Source organism: Mesoplodon bidens, assembly GCF_964165515.1.
Source record: "Mesoplodon bidens genome assembly, chromosome: 3".
NCBI classification, from domain to species: Eukaryota; Metazoa; Chordata; class Mammalia; order Artiodactyla; family Ziphiidae; genus Mesoplodon; species Mesoplodon bidens.
This window is the reverse complement of record NC_138178.1, coordinates 110,872,365-110,894,990: the sequence shown is the minus strand read 5'-3', so window position 1 is coordinate 110,894,990 and position 22,626 is coordinate 110,872,365. Positions and strand designations below refer to the sequence as shown.

Sequence of the window (22,626 nt, the reverse complement as noted above, 5' to 3'; positions counted from 1 at the left end):
CAAAATATAGCAGAGGGAGGAACACTCCCAAACTCATTCTACGAGGCCACCATCACCCTGATACGAAAACCAGACAAAGATGTCCCAAAGAAAGAAAACTACAGGCCAATATCACTGATGAACATAGATGCAAAAATCCTCAACAAAATACTAGCAAACAGAATCCAACAGCACATTAAAAGGATCATACACCATGATCAAGTGGGGTTTATTCCAGGAATGCAAGCATTCTTCAATATACGCACATCAATCAATATGATACACCATATTAACAAATTGAAGGAGAAAAACCATAGGGTCATCTCAATAGATGCAGAGAAAGCTTTTGACAAAATTCAACACCCATTTATGATAAAAAAAACCTTGCAGAAAGTAGGCATAGAGGGAACTTTCCTCAACATAATAAAGGCCATATATGACAAACCCACAGCCAACATTGTCCTCAATGGTGAAAAACTGAAACCACTTCCACTAAGATCAGGAACAAGACAAGGTTGCCCACACTCACCACTATTATTCAACATAGTTTTGGAAGTTTTAGCCACAGCAATCAGAGAACAAAAGGAAATAAAAGGAATCCAAATTGGAAAAGAAGAAGTAAAGCTGTCACTGTTTGCAGATGACATGATACTATACATAGAGAATCCTAAAGATGCTACCAGAAAACTACTAGAGCTAATCAATGAATTCGGTAAAGTAGCAGGATACAAAATTAATGCACAGAAATCTCTGGCATTCCTGTACACTAATGATGAAAAATCTGAAAGGGAAATCAAGAAAACACTCCCATTTACCACTGCAACAAAAAGAATAAAATATCTAGGAATAAACCTACCTAAGGAGACAAAAGACCTCTATGCAGAAAATTATAAGACACTGATGAAAGAAATTAAAGATGATACAAATAGATGGAGAGATATACCATGCTCCTGGATTGGAAGAATCAATATTGTGAAAATGACTCTACTACCCAAAGCAATCTACAGATTCAATGCAATCCCTATCAAACTACCACTAGCATTTTCCACAGAACTAGAACAAAAAATTTCAAAATTTGTTTGGAAAAACAAAAGACCCCGAATAGCCAAAGCCATCTTGAGAACGAAAAACGGAGCTGGAGGAATCAGGCTCCCTGACTTCAGACTATACTACAAAGCTACAGTAATGAAGACAGTGTGGTACTGGCATAAAAACAGAAAGATAGATCAATGGAACAGGATAGAAAGCCCAGAGATAAACCCACGCACATATGGTCAACTTATCTTTGATAAAGGAGGCAGGAATGTACAGTGGAGAAAGGACAGCCTCTTCAATAAGTGGTGCTGGGAAAACTGGACAGGGACATGTAAAAGTATGAGATTAGATCATTCCCTAACACCATACACAAAAATAAGCTCAAAATGGATTAAAGACCTAAATGTAAGGCCAGGCACCATCAAACTCTTCGAGGAAAACATAGGCAGAACACTGTATGACATAAATCACAGCAAGATCCTTTTGGACCCACCTCCTAGAGAAATGGAAATAAAAACAAAGATAAACAAATGGGACCTAATGAAACTTCAAAGCTTTTGCACAGCAAAGGAAACCATAAACAAGACCAAAAGACAACCCTCAGAATGGGAGAAAATATTTGCAAATGAAGCAACTGACAAAGGATTCATCTCCAAAATTTACAAGCAGCTCATTCAGCTCAATAGCAAAAAAACAAACAACCCAATCTAAAAATGGGCAGAAGACTTAAATAGGCATTTCTCCAAAGAAGATATACAGACTGCCAACAAACACATGCAAGAATGCTCAACATCATTAATCAATAGAGAAATGCAAATCAAAACTACAATGAGATATCATCTCACACCAGTCAGAATGGCCATCATCAAAAAATCTACAAACAATAAATGCTGGAGAGGGTGTGGAGAAAAGGGAACATTCTTGCACTGCTGGTGGGAATGTGAATTGGTACAGCCACTATGGAGAACAGTATGGAGGTTCCTTAAAAAACTAAAAATAGAACTACCATATGACCCAGCAATCCCACTACTAGGCATATACCCTGAGAAAACCACAATTCAAAAAGAGACATGTACCAAAATGTTCACTGCAGCTCTATTCACAATAGCCCGGAGATGGAAACAACCTAAGTGTCCATCATCAGATGAATGGATAAAGAAGATGTGGCACATATATACAATGGAATATTACTCAGCCATAAAAAGAAACGAAACTGAGCTATCTGTAATGAGGTGGATAGACCTAGAGTTTGTCATACAGAGTGAAGTAAGTCAGAAAGAGAAAGACAAATACCATATGCTAACACATATATATGGAATCTAAGAAGAAAAAAATGTCATGAAGAACCTAGGGGTAGGACGGGAATAAAGACACAGACCTACTAGAGAATGGACTTGAGGAAATGGGTAGGTGGAAGGGTAAGCTGTGACAAAGTGAGAGAGTGGCATGGACATATACACACTACCAAACATAAAACAGACAGCTAGTGGGAAGAAGCTGCATAGCACAGAGAGATCATCAGCTCGGTGGTTTCTGACCACCTAGAGCGGTTGGATAGGGAGTGTGGGAGGGAGGGAGACGCAAGAGGGAAGAGATATGGGAACATATGTATATGTATAACTGATTCACTTTGTTATAAAGCAGAAACTAACACACCATTGTAAAGCAATTATACTCCAATAAAGATGTTAAAAAAAAAAAGGACACTAAGCACAACTGAACTTCCCCATATACCTGTCAGGCACATTATAGTCTCGCCCTTCTTTGCAACGACATCTTCGGACATCACAATGCTCATAGTGTTGCAGAAGCTCTTGGTAAGCATTTTCCTCTAATTCCCAAGATGCATCTCTGTAAATGAAGCAAGATATAAAATATACTTTGGCCTAAAATGTTACACAAAAAGACTGATAATGAATCTAAAAATAAAAACTCTTCACAAACTTAGGAACAAGGATGAAATTTGTTCTTTTTACAATTAATCATTCACTTCAACATATAAATCCCTTTGTGTCATTTTATCCTACAGTTAATTAGTCTCGCAGTGAATTTCAAATGCTAAATGAAAAATTAAGTAGAAATTTTCTGAAACTTACATTTTTCCTAATATTTCACTTCTAATTTTTTGAATTTCAGGTTTAGTACCATATTTCTGGATTCCTCACCTTTAAGTATTAAGAAAATTCTTCTTATACATTTTAAACCACATCTTGATTCTCTCAAATAATTTATATATACCATTTTGAAGCCTATTATACTTGTGTATCAATCAATTAATCAATATTGTACACAAGTGAGGTGTACAATTATTAAGAGACTATAAACAACTAATGAGACATTTAAGTCACAGTACCTGGTTCTCAAGAACTAGCAATCTGGGGAGGAGGAGGAAAGGTGGCAGGGACGGTTTTATATTTCCCTATTTGAAATGGCTGGTTGTCCATGAGTAATTAATCAGACATCAATGATTATTTCCATTGTTATTAAATCCTATATTTAAAACCTCTTTTCATCAAAAGGCTAAATGTTACTCACTTTTCAGGAATATGAATTCCCATTCTCAACATCTCTTTCTGAAATATATCACTATTATTGCATATTGTGCACCTAAAGAAAAACACTCCTGCATTTATTGCTTGAACCTATAGTGGAAAATAGAAAATACATGATTAATAATTAACAGGTTATCAGGTTATGAATTATATAGCTAATAGAACATGTGTGCTACTTTTCACATATATATTATGGAAACTTATTTTTTATGTTTGGGGTTCTTAAACTTTGACAAACTAAGTTACCCCACTGCTAAAATTTGGGGATATTTCTCCCAATGGGAAAAAAATTAAGCTAATGAATTGACTTTTCTTTACATATATCACCCATATGTGTTTCTCAACCCTTTGTATCTAATGTCATTTCTGTTCCCAAATATTGTGTTGTCCATCACTCTCTGTGAATAAAACAGTAAACATCATCAGTTACTTCATCTAGGAAGGATGTTTAAATAAATGTTACATATAAAGCATCATTGGTTCTGTTTTTAACTCAATCTCTGTAAGTTTTCTTCCTAAGGGGGAGAAGCATAAAACCTATTCTCACTGCTTCAGCAAATAAAAATACAGAAGCAGGAGAAAGAGAGAGAAAGAGTAGCCAATCACCACTTTAAAAAGCTAGTAGCACACAGTCATTTAATAAATATTTAATCCCTACTATATAGGCACTAAACACTATGCTAGTACCAAAAATAGAAACATAAAATGACTTAGATCCTATTTCAAGGAATTATTGTGAGTAGGCACATACTATAAAAGTATTATTATTTTTTATGCATTTATTTATTTATTTATGGCTGCATTGGGTCTTTGCTGCTGCATGTGGGCTTTCTCTAGTTGCAGCGAGTGGGGGCTACTCTTTGTTGCGGTGCACAGGCTTCTCATTGTGGTGGCTTCTCTTGTTGTGGAGCATGGGCTCTAGGCATGCAGGCTCGAGTAGTTGTGGCCCACGGGCTTAGTTCTGCGGCATGCGGGATCTTCCCGGACCAGGTCTCGAACCCGTGTCCCCTGCATTGGCAGGCGGATTCTTAACCACTGCGCCACCAGGGAAGTCCTAAAAGTATTTTTTAAAAAGTATCTATGGAAGAGAGGGCTTCCCTGGTGCCACAGTGGTTAAGAATCCGCCTGCCAATGCAGGGGACACGGGTTCGAGACCTGGTCCGGGAAGATCCCGCATGCCGCAGAACTAAGCCCGTGGGCCACAACTACTCAAGCCTGCGCTCTAGAGCCCAGGAGTCACAACTCCTGAGCCCGTGTGCCACAACTACTGAAGCCTGCGTGCCTAGAGCCCGTGCTCTGCATCAAGAGAAGCCACCGCAATGAGAAGCCCGCGCACTGCAACGAAGAGTAGCCCCTGCTCACTGCAACCAGAGAAAGCCGGCGCACAGCAATGAAGACCCAACACAGCCAAAAATAAATAAATAAATTTATTTTAAAATAACTAAACAAATAAATAAAAAGTATATACAGAAGAGAAAGGAAGAAGTACTGAAGTTTATGTAAGAGCCTGACAAAAATGTCACAGGGATGGTACGGTCAAAGTTAAGTTTGAAAGAAGTAGGGGTTTGCCAGGAAAATAGGACAAAAGACAATACAAGGAGAGGGAATAGCATACATCAAGTCTCAGTGGCAAAAGAGTACATGTGATTGGGGAAATAATAATAATATACTTAGAAATTACATGCTGATCATACTGAACTAAGTAATTAAAATAGACAGGTAAATCAAAGTCAGTAGTGTGAAGAATTGACAGAGAATAAGGCATGCAGGAGTTAGTGGCCTCTGGCAAAAGTCTAGTTAAAAAAAAAAAGTGTCTGAAGTGAAATCACAAAGGGTTTAAGGTAGAGGGTAGCAACAAAAAAGTATACACCAAAAATATTAAGCAGACCTGACAGACTTGGAGAATGATTTGTGGATGGTGAAGAAAGAAGTGGACAAAGAGGAATCCAGGTTCAAACAACTAGCAGGTAGCACTCACACAACATGTGAGAGGGAAGCAACAAGTTAATGAAATCTCTGCCGAACCTAAAGGATCTTTGAATAATTGTACACAGATACCAAGATCTTACTAAGTATAGGATATGATACAAGGAAGTGTCTAGCATGGAGAAAAGAAAAACAGCATAGGACATATGAAAGATACCAACAAGACCACAGCAATGATGTGAGAAATCCAAACTGAACAAGAATAGTGACAATTCTCTGCATACAGAGTGAAAAGTCAATTTCTTTGATATTAATCTACAGTCTCTCCTCACAAAATCCCAATGTATCTATATTGGTCACAAATGAAATCTGCTTAACCACATACAATTCTCATCCTACTGCATAGGTTTGTTCTTCCTTCAACTCTTTTATATTAATGGAGTTCAGAGATAAAAAAAATTTATTTGGGTATTATTATAGCTACCTAAACAGGGTAGACTCCATTTACTATTTCAGTTAAGACTTGTATCAGAGTGGAAAAGCCACTGGAGTTCCTTTAAGGAACATGACTCAAGAATGAGCTCTGTCCTGGTGTGCTCTAACCAAGTAATAATTGCTTGCTTGTTAATATTTATATCACAGACAGGTGTCCATGGGGCCATGACCTTATATCTGCATAAAGTAGACCTACATTTTTGTTAGTAGTACTATTTCTAGTTTTCAATGACAGAATTAGAAACTTGGTATTTTCGGAGTTCACAAAAAGTCCTATGAATACTAGGTCAAATTTGAGAACCTCTCTCTGTTTCATTATTAATGCATAATGAGGTTTGTCCTGAAAAATAACATACTATTATTACAAAGTTAACAAGATGATACATTTGGCAGCAATTACATTCAATTCATTCAAATACAAACCCTGAATTAAGACAAATTACCTTTTAAAGATTCTCACATAATGTGAACTTCTTCCTCAATAGGTAAAGACAGCATTTCATGATGTTTATGAACTGCACTCTCTAGATCCCTTTACAAACACTTAACTTTGTAAGAATGAACAGGATTTCTAATATTAACCCAACAAAATAGGCTCCATCCTGCCACTTTTAACTGATAACTAATAATAACTAACCAATACTAAGAATAAGAGTTCAAGGCTCATACCAAAAAAAAAGAAAGTAATCAAGCTTTACTACTTTGACTACTGTTAGTACTTTTAAGATTTGGTGAAATAGAAGAGGATTTACATCTCCTAACTTAAAAAAAAGAACTCTTGTAGTTAATTTGTAATCAATAATAACATTTCATTTTACTAAACAATAATAAAAGCCAAGCTTTAAAAAACAGTATAAACTTAAGTGAACCCTTTGTCACTTGGCATTCTATCAACTATAATTGTCTATCAATTGGCACTTTCACACATTTATACTATATATTGGACATTATTAATAACTGGGATCTTTTTAAAATTTTAAATTATCTTCTGAATTGAAGAAACTAAATTGTTTAATGTGTGTTTTATGATATTTCATTTACTTGAAAACTTGCCATCAGGTTTGACATACAGGTGGCTCTCAAAGAACTAATATTAATATCAATTCATTAGACAGTAATCAGTTTACTGTCAAAAAGTTACGATAAAGTGTTTACTACAGCTAAAAAAATAGACCTCTTAACATTAAATTAACTTACAGTTAAATATTTCACATATCTTGGTTTTCTAAGCTTAAATATATAAATGAACTTGGGAATTAAAATCTGTGTATTATTCATTGTGAAATACAAACAAAATCCTTGGGTAAAAACAACAAAATTTTAAAAGTGTAAATATACATTAAAAGGTAGTATCTAAAGTATTTATTAAAACATTAATTACGGGAAGATCCCACATTCCGTGGAACGCCTGGGCCTGTGAGCCATGGCCGCTGAGCCTGCGCGTCCGGAGGCTGTGCTCCGCAATGGGAGAGGCCACAACAGTGAGAGGCCCGCATACCGCAAAAAAAAACAAACAAAAAAAACTGTACACTTCAATAGGTTGAAGTTTATATGTAAAATTTGATTCAATAAAGCTGTTTTAAAAAGTTACAAGTAGTAAGAGCTAAAATACACATCAATTTTTTTCTAATTTAAAATTCAAATCAGCAAGCAACAAATTTTATACCAGAAAAAGCTGACACAACATCTTACCTGTAAACAGTCTCTATGGAACCAAGCATTCTTACAACAAGGACTTCGTAATATGCTGTAAGTTGGAATAGGCTCAATAAATTCCAGGCAAATGGTGCATGGTAAGGAGTCTCTATAATTATTAGATGTAATTATCTGAACAGGTCGATGGTTCCAACAAAATGACCTAAAAACGTATATTATTTTAAAACATCTAATAAAATTATACAGCACAACTAGACTAGCTTTACAATTCATATTTATAAGAGAAAATTCATTCGTCTCTCTCGTAATTAACCTACAACAGACTGGAACAACGGCACTATAAATCAGTCTCATAATCTATAACTAAGGAGAGCTGAATTTTCAAAATGTGAACCTTTTGCTGGTGAGATTTACTTCACAGAATTTCAGTAATTAATATTATGTTGAGAATCCTATGTAATACTGTTAGCAACAGAGTATACACACCATTGTACTCAACCTTGCACAAAATCAAAGGAAGGAACTTCAACTTAAAAATAATATATTAGGGCTTCCCTGGTGGCACAGTGGTTGAGAGTCCGCCTGCCGATGCAGGGGATACGGGTTCGTGCCCCGGTCCGGGAAGATCCCACGTGCTGTGGAGCGGCTGGGCCCGTGAGCCATGGCCGCTGAGCCTGCGCGTCCGGAGCCTGTGCTCCGCAACGGGAGAGGCCACAACAGTGAGAGGCCCGCGTACCACAAAAAAAAAAAAATAATAATAATAATAATATATTAATAATATAACAAATAAAATGCAAACAATAACTTATTCTTAACCCACTAAATGTATTTCCATTTGTATTTTCTAAACTGCAATTCTCATAGATAACAATCCATTAAATAGGTCAAGAGCACAAAGACTAAAAGAAATAGAACACTCATGATACCAAATACCAAAATTCATAAAATCTTGATGTTTAGAGCTAAAGTCAAGAAGCAAATATTTTTAGGGGGATCCCAGGGCATAATATTTATTTTTTGGACTCCACCAAATTTACATGCCTTCACTTTACTCAGTGAGAAACACATATGTCCCTGTGAAAGAAAAGTAAACTATTAAATCTAAAGAATGACATAAAATCTAGAATTATTTAAGATGGAAATTTTCACTGAATATGAGTATATTAACAGTTCCATATTATATTCTAGAGCTGAAAGCTAGAGGTGAATATTAATCATTAAGTCCATTACAGATATTGCAATTCTCCAGACTTTGCAAATAGAAATGATCATAAAGGAAGGAGAGAGAAATTATATATATATATATGTACACACACCCACACACACATATCTAAAGTATACATATAACCTCAATGCAGCTTTGAAAAGAAATTTGACAAAGGAATTATATAATTGGGAGATCCATATCCATTTTCCATTTTCTTTTACATTTTCTTTCATATTCAACAGTTAATTAACTCACGCAAAATTGCCAGTGAACTGGAAAACACATTCTCTCTGAAGTCCGCATGGGAAATGATAACTTCGTTTACATCGGGGTGCGACACATCCAATTGAAGCACCGGTTTTCTTGCAAATACAGCACTTCTAAAAGAAAGTATAAAAATAGGAGTTATAACATGTACAAAACTTGAGTACTATAGATAAGACCGAGGTATAAATGAATATTCTTTGTGGAGAGTCTGAAAATTATTTTCATCATACAACAGCTGTGAAGATAGTATATTAAAGAAATTTCCTGAAAAAAACTGTTCTACCCAGAAACAATCTAAAGGGACTAAAGATTCACTCCCATAACAATTTCTGGTAAAGGAAACACCTCTAACTCGAGAAGCTTCGTTTCCTTCCTATCTGCCAAAATATTTTAAACTGAAGGGTTTGTAAACATAATGGTTATACATGAAAGTGTCATTCAAATTTCAATAGAAAACACATAGTTAGGAAATATTTATTAAGGACGACAGCAAAACAATACTAAAAACCAGTCTGTAAAATATTGGCTAGGATCACTCTATCCTAACCAAATGAAAAAGTGTTAGATACCCACAGTAGGTTAAGCAGTGATTCCCTCAAAAGATATGTTCGAGTCCTAATTCCTGGTACCTTTGAAAGTGACCTTATTTGGAAACAAGGTCTTTGTAGATACTTGATTTACAAGTATCTACAAAGCTATCTTTAGCTTACAAGTATCTTGAAAGCTAAAGATTTCAAGATGAGTTCATCTTGGATTTAGAGTGGTCCCTCAATCAAAAGGCTGGTGTCCTTATAAGTAAAAGGAGAGGGAGATTTAAGAGACACACACAGGGGGAGGCCACATGAAGATGGCAGCAGAGAGTGGAGTTATGCTGCCACAAGCCAAGGAATGCCAAAGGTTGCCAAGCAGGCATCAGAAGTTCGAAGAGAAGCATGGAACAGATTATCCCTCAGAGCTTCCAGAAAGAATCAATCCCTTTAACAGCTTGATCTGGAACTTTCAGTCTCCAGAATTGTGAGAGAATAAATTTCTGTTTCAAGCAACCCAGTTTGTGGTAATCTATTACAGCAGCCCTAGCAAACAAATACAATACCACTGCCACTAACTTAAATATAACGGTGGTATATAAATAGAAAGACTATTAGATGAATCAATCATTAGTAAAATACAGAACAGTACTTAAAATATCTTGGAACCCTTGAGATGACAATTATAATGGCCACTGATGGAGAGATTATACTGCTGACCCGTCAAACAACACCAGGTTGTATACTTTGCCAACCTGAGGCTCTCCCTGTAAACTGACGTATGGAATTCTACTGTAAGGTCACAAATAGAGACACCTCTTCAGTATCAAGATACTCTCAAAGGTTCACAATATACTCAGAGAGGTTACAGATGTCTTAAGAAAACATTTCCAAACTGCAAGGGGACCTTTATAGGTCATGTATCATGACAAGTTCACTATCACCAGAAGATTGAGAAATATTGATACTAATACTCCCACATGGCCCTTAGATAAATGCCACTGTTAACCTTTTTCCCAAGGTTTTCCCTTGTGCCTTAGAACCTCTATTTTACCATTAACTCCTCTGCATCTTCAACATCTTTAAAAATAATTGCTTCCAGTTCTTTGTCTCAACTAAAATAAAGGTCTCTGCATGCTTCCCTTATAGAATCTCTTGAATGAAGCTGCTTATTTTTCCAGCCTCCTTAATTTCCAGACTTGGCAAGGAGTGGGAGTGGGATATGGATAGAGGCAGGAAGGAGGACAAGAAGAACATTATTTTAGTTCTGTGTGGCAGACTGTAGGCCACTACTCTATCAGACTTAAAAAGATATGGTCCTTTGAACCTAATGACATCTACTCTGCCATCTAATAATTTCTTGGTCAGTTCTCCACCTCCAGACTTTGGCACCTTTCTCTGTATTTTAATTCTTGCTGTCATTCTAAATGACTTCTGCACTGATGGGACAACCTTTCTTTGACTTCCTCAACTAAAATGTGTCAATGCACTTCATCACCACTCCAGGGTAATGAAGAATCCTCTCATCACCCATAACTGCTCCACCATGGAAATCATCAATTCCATTATCACATTCTCTGAACAGAAACCCCTGTACTTCCAATCTTCTCATTCTCTTAACTCTCATTGTTTCTACTCAGGCCACATGGAGACCTACAGTCTGTTCATTGCACATAATATAGTAAGCTATCACACAGAAGATTCACAAATTATAGCTGAATGAATAAGGAGTTAAGGTTTAGAATATCTATCTTGGAGAACAGAAGGCATGGAACACAAGAACACCATGTCACAGAAGAGCCACAAGAGATGTGGAGATCATAAATTATTAGTCTGTATAGTTGTGTAGTTTCCATGTCAATCTTTCATTCCAATCCAACAAATGAGGTATAACAATGAAAAGTGAATAGTTGGGTTGCCTCAGGATTGAAGGTCTGAAGAACAGCTGAGTGGAAGTATGGTTATAATTCTGATGGTAAGAGTGGATGAAATGATGTGTAGGTCGGAAGAAGATAAGGAAGTGAAATCAGTATCATCACATATCTTATCCAGGGTTGGTTTAGCAAAATGTTCTTCTAAAATTTACTGTATTTGACAAAAATAAGCATTGGAACATAAAAACAATATCTTACAGATTTCTAGTAGAGAAAGTGATAGAATAGACTTCCTTAGTATTGACAATATTTATGGTATTAGGTGTAATGAGTAAAATAATTTACTTACCAGTTTCGAAGCCCTAGTCACTTCTTTCCTGATATCTTCTACTAGAAAACCATAAACTCCTTCTTCTTCTTTACCCCTCTGCCAAATTCCACTTGACATCAACTATGAATATATTCTCAATTAGAAAATAAACTCTAAGAAACTAGTTTGGAATAAAAAATATATACCTATAATATTCCAATAAAAAATGGGCATAAAACAACTCAAATTTTAAGTATCTCTTACCTATAATAGTTATTTTTCATGGTCAAAGTAAGAGGCTACTCACATTCTTTGATTTGGAAGACACTGTATATTAACAGTTCATATAACCAAACTGGTTTCTAAAAAGTATTACAGAAAATAACAGAAAAAGAAAGGAAGAAAAACAACAAAAAACACTTATATTCAAGCTTTAGGGGAAAAAAAAGTGGCAAATACTTAAAGGCGTATATGTAATAATAATGAATACTATGGAGATAATTATCAGTGATATTTCAGGTTAACTTTAAATCTCGCTGGATTCTGAATCATAAAAGGCATATTTATAGGGAACCTACTGAATTGTAGTTAATGCAAATGAATTTTGAAAAATCTGTTTTAACTTCAATTTAAATATGTTAAAGGAACATGAATCAAGAAAAAGCATGAGACTGTGAATAAGAAATCCTGACTTTGCAAACCAGGCTCTGTGTCCAACTCTCTGAAAGCCTAGGCAAGTAATTTCATGTTTCTGACATTAAACACAAAAATAAAAACAATAGACTAGGTTGTTTCCAAGTCTCTTTCAGCTCTACCATTCCATTACCATTTATAACATTACTATACTTTTGTGTTCACAATGAAATAGAATCTTATAAGTGTTGAGCCTAGGGTCAGTATGTTTCAGGATTACTATACTCATTAATAAAATAAGAAAGAATATAAGGGAAATTTTCATATGACCAACTTAAGCATATTAAATAACTCCAACATACTTCAGATTTGTGATCAGAGTTTTATTTTAATCAGTATAATATATCCTAAAAGAAAAATCCAAAAGCGATATGTTACTTAAGAATTATGAAAAAATAACCCACTGACTAATAAAATAGTTCTCTTAACTCTACTACATAAGAAGTAAAATACACTCTTTAGAAAAATGAAAAGGTTTTCTTTTGTGATGCAAACTATAAGGATCTAACTTACAAATACGTTTGGAATGTCAACTTCATGGTCCCTTAAATCTTGGTACAAAGTAGTTAGATTTCTAGACCAGTCTACAAATTTTAGACAATCACCAAGAATTTATGTTAGATGATTTCTCAAGGAAGCATCTAAAGAGTTTTAACATGGATGTTGTGGCGCGTATAAAAATATGTCCACAAATTTGTTGATACTCCTTTCTTAAAGTGGTGGGAACTAATTCCTTCCCCTTAAGTGTTGGCTAGAATTAACTACTCACCTCTAACAGAATAAAGCAAAAGTAACAGTGGTATGCGACTGTAAAAACTAGGTCATGTGGTTCCATCTTGGTGTATATCTATCCCTCTGTCTCTCTCTTTTATCACTTCCTCTGGGAGAAGGCAGAAGTCATGCTGTGAGCAGCCCTATAGCCCAGGAAGTAAGGAACTGAGACCTTCTGCCAACAGTTAGGAGGAACTGAGGCCAAAAGCCACGTGAGTGAGCCACTGGAGATGGACACTCCAGCCCAGTCAAGCTTTCAGATGACTGAACCATGGCTGACATCTCAATTGCATCCTCATGAGAGACCCTGAGCCAGAACCACCCAGCTCACCCAATACCAGATTCCTGTCCTTCAGAAACCATTTGAGAACAGAAATAGTCACAGATGTAGAAAACAAACTTATGGTTACCAAGGGGGAAGTAGGGGGGAGGGAGGCATAAATTGGGAGATTGGGATTGACACATACACACTACTATATATAAAATAGATAATAAGAACCTACCACATAGCACAGAGAACTCTACTCAATACTCTGTAACGACTTATATGGGAAAAGAATCTAAAAAAGAGTGAATATATGTATATGTATAACTGATTCACTTTGCTGTACAGCAGAAACTAACACAACATTGTAAATCAACTATACTCCAATAAAAATTTAAAAAAAGAAACCATTTGAGATAATAAATGTTGCTTAAGCTGCTAAATTTCAGGATAATGAGTTAAGCAGCAATAATAACTAATACAAGTGCCAAGAAATGCTGCATGTGCTCATGCAACCTTAGCATGCTAAGGCAGTGATGGTGCCACTAATATCTTAAGGCAGATTCAGTGAGGTGAGAAGTTGGTGGAGGGGATGCGGAACAAATGAGAGACTAATTCTCAATATGACATCATTTTTTCTTTCTTCTGAGTGACACATAAATTAATCTATTTCCTTTTACACAAATATTTATTACCTTTAGTCAGAACTTTTCTTTCCAGTTTCTCTGTGAAATAAAATACTTTTCTTTTACTTCTTAAGCCTTCAAACAAGTATTTTCTGAGATTTATCACTAGCAACAATGAAAACAAAGTACTAAAATGAACAACTCCCTTAGAGACCTAACCATTTTCTCCTTTTTTCCACTGAGGCCCTAAAGGGTTAGACAAAAATAAGCAGGTAATGATGACAGGTATTTCTACGTACCAAGTAATTTCAGAATTTTAGAATTTGATAAATGAAAAATCTTATTTTTACATATAAGCAAAAGGAGATCCAGAAAAGTTAAATGACTTATCCATTTCTCAGAAACCAGCCATCAGGATCGAATTCTCTTCTTTAGAAGAATATCAGATTGCTAGGATTTAATTAAAAATTATACTCACCAAACAATAGTAATGTACAGTGAGATTCCATTTCTCATTAGTTTTCTTTTCTCCATATTTAATAGGACAGTCATCATTTTTTCGACAGAAAACACAAGCTAACAGTGAAAAAAGTAATAGATATAAAAAAATTTTAAACAAAAACAAAAAAAAAACCTATGGAATTGGTGCTTCTCTCAATTGATGTGTTCAATTCTTTTTGAGAGAGCAAATCACTTTATACTGTTATCAGTAAATTAAAACTTCCAATACATACTTCTAAAACAATAATGTGACTTTACATTTTTTTCATTAATCTTTAATGATGAATCCCAGTGTGTTGTTAAAATGGCAACTCATTGAAAACAACCGATTAGGAAACTCTGAAACTCCATCTCTCTAAAGCAATAAAACCTGCCAAATGCTGGTTGTGCATTTGGTTACGCTGCCAAAACCATCAGAATCAACTTTTCAGAAAATCTGAAATCTGATTTAAGAACTTAAAATAATCAGAAGAATGCTTCATAAAGAAACAAGCTGCCAAAATTTGATGAGAGATTTGTGGCACTTTAACTTACCTGCCAACCATCCCCCACTCTCCAGCTGGGCAATGGCCTTAGGCCCATGTTCAATATGTATTGTTCCTTAGGCCCATGTTCCTAGTGTGGATTGTCTAAGAGGAGGTAATATGGACCTTGTCAAAGAAATGTGATTGTGTGTTCTGACCTGTATGGTGGCTCCCCAAGGGACTGGCTCAGATGCCTGCCCTTGTTTCACCTGCCTCAGAAATTTCTCAGGGCTGGAGTCTGACTGCTAAAAACATGTAAGACAAGTACACTAGAGGCAGCAGCTTGAAGCAAAGGATAACAGACAGGGTAAGCAGGTCACAGACCAAAAAGGTTAGGAAAGAAGAGTCTGGAAAAGGAAGATACATGGGAAAATAAGGGCTCTGAAAAGCTCCCAAATATACCAGGGAATCTAGAAGGATATCACATGCCCAGGACTGGATGCATGCTCAGAAATGACCCTAGAAACTCCAAGCTTTCGCCTCTGGCTGATCTTTAGGCTTGTAGACTCATATAGCAAGCCTATATGAAAAAGGAAAGATCCCAAATCAATGACTTTATTTTAACCTTAAAGAACCAGAAAAAGAACAAACTAAACCCAAAACTAGCAGAAGAAAGGAAATAATAGAGATTAGAACAGAGATAAATGACACAGAGAACAGGAAAACAATAGAATAAATATAAACAAAGTTGGTTCTTTGAAAAGGTCAACAAAACTGGCAAACCTTCAGCTAGACAAAGAGAGAAGACTCAAAACTTATAACAAAGCTACAGAAATCAAAAGTGTGGTAATGACATACAGCAAGACATATAGATCAATGGAAAAGAATCCAGAATGACCATACATCTATGGTCAATTAATTTTGAACAAGTATTCCAAGATCATTCCATGGGGAAAGAATAGTCTCTTTAACAAATGGGGCTGGGACAATTGGATAGCCACATGCAAGATAATAAATTAAATCCCTATCTCATACCTTATACAAAAATTAATTCAAAATAGATCAAAGACTTAAACATAAGAGCCGAACCTATAAAACTCTTTCTTAGAAGAAAATGCAGGGGTAAATCTTCAAAACCCTGGTTTGGGAATGGTTTTTCAGATATCACATGACACCAAAAGCAAAAGTAATAATAGAGAAATTGGACTTCATCAAAGTTTAAAATTTTTGTGCATCAAAGAACACTATCAACAAAGTGAAAAGATAATCTACAGAATGGTTAAATATACTTGGAAATCATATACCTTTTAAGGGTCTAGTGTCCAGAATATATAAGTATTACAACCCCAAAATAAACACACAACTCAATTTTAAAACGGGACAAAGGATCTGAATAAACATTTCTCCAAAGAAGATATAAAATAGCCAATAAGCACATTAAAAGATGCTTAATATCATCATAGTCAGCAGTTCCTCAAAAAGTTAAACACAGTTACCATGTGATATAACAATTCCATTCCTGAGTATATATAATACCAAAGAATTAAAAACAGATGTTCAAATACTTGTACACTAAAGTTCACAGTAGCACTGTTCACAATAGCCAAAAAGGAAAACAAATCAAATTTCCATCAATGGATGGATGAATGGGTAAACAAAATATACCATATCCACACAATGGAGTATCTTTCAGCTATAAAAAGCAATGAAATACCGATACATGCCACAACACAGATGAGCCTAGAAACATTATGCTAAATCTAAGAATACAAGCACAAAAGGTCACATATTATATGACTCCATTTATACAACAGATTACATTATCCAAAATAGGTAAATCCACAGAGACAGACAAAAAGCAGGCTGGTAGTCTCCACAGGTTGAGGACAGGGGAAATCAGAAGTGAATGCCTAATGGATAGAGTTTTCTTTTGGGGGGATGATAATGTTTTGGAACTAGATAGTGGTAATGGTTACACAACACTGTGAATGTATGAAGTGCCATCAAATTGTACCCTTCAAGATAGTTAGGATGATGAATTCTATTGATATGTTATATGTATTTTACCACAATAATAAAAAAAATTTTTTTAAGGCAAATTGTAGAGTCAGGGAGATCTGAGTTAAGACTCGGCTCCACACTCTTGCTGTGTAACCTTGAACAAGTCACATAAACACTTTATCGTTCCAGTTCCTCATCTTAAAAATAAGGACAAAAATATGGGCTTCCCTGGTGGCGCAGTGGTTGAGAGTCTGCCTGCCAATGCAGGGGACACGATTTCATGCCCTGGTCCGGGAAGATCCCACATGCTGCAGAGCGGCTAGGCCTGTGAGCCATGGCCGCTGAGCCTGCACGTCTGGAGGCTGTGCTCCGCAACGGGAGAGGCCACAACAGTGACAGGCCCACGTACCACACACAAAAAAATAAGGACAACAATAGCACCTACCTCAAACTATGCCTTAATGAGGATTAAATGAGAGAGTATACAGCAATATAATTAAAACGGTATGGCACACAGATAGAACTGAATGTTAGTACTATAAGTACCAATCCTTTCTATCTTATATTTACCTGTTCAGCAAATTTCTAATACCATACTAATAAAACAATAAGAAAATCACTAGCTGTGAAGACTCTGAGCATCTCAAGGCGGCAAACCAATACAAGATGAAATGAACGTGAATCTAAATGACTGCATGGAGCAGAAACTCCCTATCTGTCCAATTTCCCCTAACCAATGCACGTTGAACTGTAAACGTTTACTGTATTAACCATTAAAACTTCAGGGTTTACCTATTACAGCAGCTAATCATATTTACCTTAACTAATACATGTAATCAAGAATGAATGTTATGTGTTGAAAATATACTGTATCTGTTAATAGGCTACTCAGAAAATAGATTGCAGGACTGGAAGGAAACAGCATGAGCTAATACTTAGTATTGTGAAACATCCCCCCTATATTTGTCCTCCCTCACTCTAGCTTAATAAGCAATAACTGAAAGGCCCTTCCCTCAATCTTTTAAAAGGTTTCAGCTCCCCTTCCTCCCCCATACAGAGTACCTGACTACATTAATTGCAGCAAATTGCCATTTGTTTATTGGACATCTTACACCAGCAGCTCCCGCCTTAACTTCTTCATCCCCAGTGCCTATACTTTCAGCTGTAAGTGTGCATGCAGCTATCAAGAGGAAGAGGAATACAAGGAATTAGCTGAGATTACATAAGAGGAGTCCTTAAGGTGAATGCTGGATGGAGCTGCATCTGCTATATGCTGTGGACCTGTGCTTTCCATCTGTTCTCCTCCTCCCTTTGCCCAGTACCGAGACCCTTGGACACAGAACAGACTAGGTTTCAGGCATGCATTTTTATAAGTAGGTTACCTTTCTTTTATTTGCACTTTGCTGTTGTTTAATTGTAATGTTTAAAATTCAGTAAAATTGTTCTGACTTCATTATATTTATTAAGACCATCTTCTATTATACTACAGCAAATGATACTGGTTATGTTACAACAATAAAATGAACACATTCATGTAAGTAAAAAACTGAGTCAATCTTAAGAAAAATATTAAGTAAATAACAGTAATAGGTAGTATTTCCATTTGGCAAATATGTGAAGGTAGTCCATGAAATACTAAGTTTCAGAACTGTTAGCACAGTTGATAGAAGTCTGTAGGTAAAAGCAGGAAAGCGAAGTAGAGGAGGTTTAAGAGCACAAATTTCCGTATCCAACAAGATATGGAGTTATCAGATACTCTATAAGTGAGAGTCAAGATACAGAGTTTTAAGTGTAATACTTTGAGAGGGAATCAAAAAATAAATTTTATAAAGGGTAGATCAGGGAGAAGTAGTGGCAAAGGAGTATAAAGTAACAATTTAAAATTTCCATCTTCCATAGTAGCTAATCAATATGTACTGTTTAGGGCTTCCCTGGTGGCACAGTGGTTGGGAGTCTGCCTGCTGATGCAGGGGACACGGGTTCGTGCCCCGGTCCAGGAGGACCCCACATGCCGTGGGGCGGCTGGGCCCGTGAGCCACGGCCGCTGAGCCTGCGCATCCGGAGCCTGTGCTCCGCAACGGGAGAGGCCACAGCAGTGAGAGGCCCACGTAACGCAAAAAAAAAAAAAATATATATATATATATATATATATATATATGTACTGTTTATAACTAATAAATGAAAACAACTAAAAGCAAAGGTCTACATCTGTTTGAGAAGACTGTTGTGAGCGCTAATAGGCAAGTTTTCCTTTTCATGTTAAACTTTCATATGTTGTTTACATTGTTCTCATCTGCATTTTATCTTTTGTAAGAAGAAAAATCACACAAAAAGGTAAAAAAATCATATTTATTAAATAAGTAATACTGTTTTATTCAGATACAAACCATACTTGATAAATACACATAGAGAATACAAATAATATTTGGCAAATTATCCTTTTCTAGCAGATTTTTGTTGAAATGAATACACACAACATTATATTTTAGTATACAGAAACATGAACTAAGAATATCAGGAAATTCATTCCTATTGTTTGAGTACCAGTCTAAAAAGATTTATTGTAATAAAAAAGTAAGAGTAAATTATCTTAACATTTTAAATTAAATTTGAAAATATTTTAAATATGGTTACTTACTGGGATTCTGTGAGCCTCCAGGTTTACTTTCATTCATTTTACTAGGAAAAATAAGAATATACAATCAGCCATTTTAATTTTAAAATTCTCAAATTATCAATTTTAATTAGATTTAGGCAGTGTATGATTACAAATACGTTGCATCATTTCTTACTCTAGTACTTAGTTTCCTCACCTTTCCAAATCTAAGACCAGTAATTCTCAACAAGGGTGGTAAATTCTGGAGACAGTGTTGAAATTGGAGGGAATGTTTTTTAGTTATCAAAAAGATTAAGATGACTACTGGCATTTAGTGGAAAGGAGCCAGGAGTGCAGGACATAACAGGAACAAAGAGACCTACACTTTCTAATTTCTAGCAGTTTCACAAATCTATTGCAGAAAATTCCATAAACACACGATAACAGTCCTTCACCTAGAGTAAACATAAACATTTTAACTTATAAATAATATTTAGTTAGTATCCCAACAACACAGATTTGTATTTGAGATCCAATCTCTCCAGCTTCTAATTTCTTACCCTTCTCCCCTGTGCAGATGAATTGCAACTACTGCTTACTTTTAAGTTTACTGTAATTCAGAATAATGATTGAGGTCCAAAATATAGGTAACTTACACAGCTATAGACTAATTTCGCTTTATAAGGAAATCACAATTTCTATGTGGCTCTGTCTTCTCTTCCTCTTCCCCTTCAAACTATCAATACAAGGACCCAAGGCATCTCTCTTGGTTGGACAGTGCAATGAAGTTCTGTCTAGATATTTATAATATATGTATAGACAACTATGCTACTTAAAGAAAGGTACCTGAAGTTTCTTACTTACTAGCCTCAGAACTCTGTACTACACAAGTGCTTTCTCATCTTTACAACAGAAGAGAATAAAAGTGAACATCAATCTCGCATGTCACAAAAAAAGTAGCATAGGAATATATAGAGTACCATGCTGAAAAGCCTCCAAATATCACTGGCTACAGGATGATCATACGAAAGCTCTCCAGTGCTATCAAAACATGAACGGGAAAGGTTTTTCCTATTTTTACCAATCTAATAAGTAATCTATATAGTTTTTCAAAGTGTATTAATATACAGTATTCCACATAGACCAATGGAACAAAAATAAAGAGCCTAGAAACAGACCCAGACTTTTCCAGTCACTTGATTTTTAACAAAGGTACCAAAGCAATTCAGTGAGAAAAAGAAAAGTCTTTTCAACAAATGATGCTGGAAAAAATGGATCTCCACATGGAAAACAAATGAACCCTGAGATTTGCACTTTACACTATAAATAAAAATTAATTTCAAGTGGATCATAGACCTTACTGTAAAAGCTAAAACTATGAAAGTTTTTAAAGAAAAAGTAATGCATTATACTTCATCAAAACTAAAAGCTTCCACACATCAAAAGGTACCATTAAGAAAGTGAATTATGTATGCCACACACTAGGAGAAAATATTTGTAAAAGATGTGTCTGACAAAGACTTATACCCAGAATACATAAAGAACTCCTACAATAATATAAAGCAAACATTTAAAGAAATGGGCAAAAGACATGAACAGACACTTCATGAAGGAAGATATACAAATGGCCAATAAACAAATGAAAAGATGCTCAACATCACTAGTAATTAGGATGATAAAAATTAAAACCACTATGAAAGACTATTTTATACCTGTAATAATGGCTAAGATTAAAGACTATCAACACCAAACATTGGACAGGATATGAAACAACTGGGGAACTCTCATAAACTGTTGATGCGAATAATCAACAATAATCAAAATGGAATAATCATTTTGAAAAGTTTTAGTAGTTTCATAGAAGTTAAACATATATGCCCATGAACCTAGCCTTTGATGTAGGAATTTCACACCCAGGTATACATCCAAGAAAAATAAAAAAATATATAGACAAAAAACTTTATACAAAAAAGTTCATAGTAGCCTCCTTCATGATACTCCAAAACTGGAAGCCTAGAAGTCCATCAACAGGAAAATGGATAAACAAATTGAAGTATATTAATAAAATGCAATACTACTTGGCAATGAAAAGGTAACAAGTGCTGCAAGATGCAACTAAACAGATGAATCTTATAAATATTATGCTAAGTGAAAGAAACTGTACACTATTCTTATCCACATCATTCCATTCATATGAAGTTCTAGGATAGGCAAAACTAATCTATCATGAAAAATATTAGAACAGTGCTTGTCTCTCAAGTGGGAAGATGACTGCAAGGGACTTAAGTAAACTTTCTGAAATATCCTACTTTTGCTAAGAGGATCTAAGTAAGCAACTTTGATAGAGAGAAGAAATCTCGGTTTCCAACGGAGGTACAGAACTACAGATAAGAGCTTTCTGAACACAACATTCCTCCTCTTACTTTTGTAGTTTTCAAGGAAACACCCTAGGCCCACTTCATAGCTCAGATCTGATGTTGACTCTTTTACACGCAGCCTTGGCTTCGCTTTGACCCCATTAAAACACTACTTCATTTAAATTTCATGTCAATGCCACCCTTCTCCAACATGTTATAAGAAATCTATTTTACCCTTTGCTTGGTGCGAAGCCTTGTGGTTCCTCAGGTCTGTGACCTCTCTCATTGCAATGAGTCAACAAACTTAACTTTATCAGACTACAGATTTATCCCCGGTGGTTTTAGGCTGACTAGGCTAGGAGAGGTGAAAGAATAAGGCAAATGTCACAAAACATAAATAATCGGTGAACCTGTTAAAGGGTATATAGGAGTTTCTTTCACTATTCGTATATTCTAAGTTTAAGATTATATCAGATTAGGGACTTCCCTGGTGGCACAGTGGTTGGGAGTTCCCCTGCCAGTGC

At 35.6% G+C, this 22,626-nt stretch overlaps 1 protein-coding gene across 1 annotated transcript in view; it reads right to left on the bottom strand.

The window, feature by feature from the left end:
• G2E3 (G2/M-phase specific E3 ubiquitin protein ligase) overlaps window positions 1-22,626 on the bottom strand; it is a 66,846-nt gene that overhangs the window by 28,498 nt on the left and 15,722 nt on the right. Inside the window, 7 exon segments of the mRNA XM_081227220.1 lie at window positions 2,749-2,865; window positions 3,550-3,656; window positions 7,680-7,845; window positions 9,106-9,230; window positions 11,868-11,969; window positions 14,662-14,759; window positions 19,788-19,828. Of these exon segments, the coding sequence (XP_081083346.1) occupies window positions 2,749-2,865; window positions 3,550-3,656; window positions 7,680-7,845; window positions 9,106-9,230; window positions 11,868-11,969; window positions 14,662-14,759; window positions 19,788-19,828 (756 nt within the window).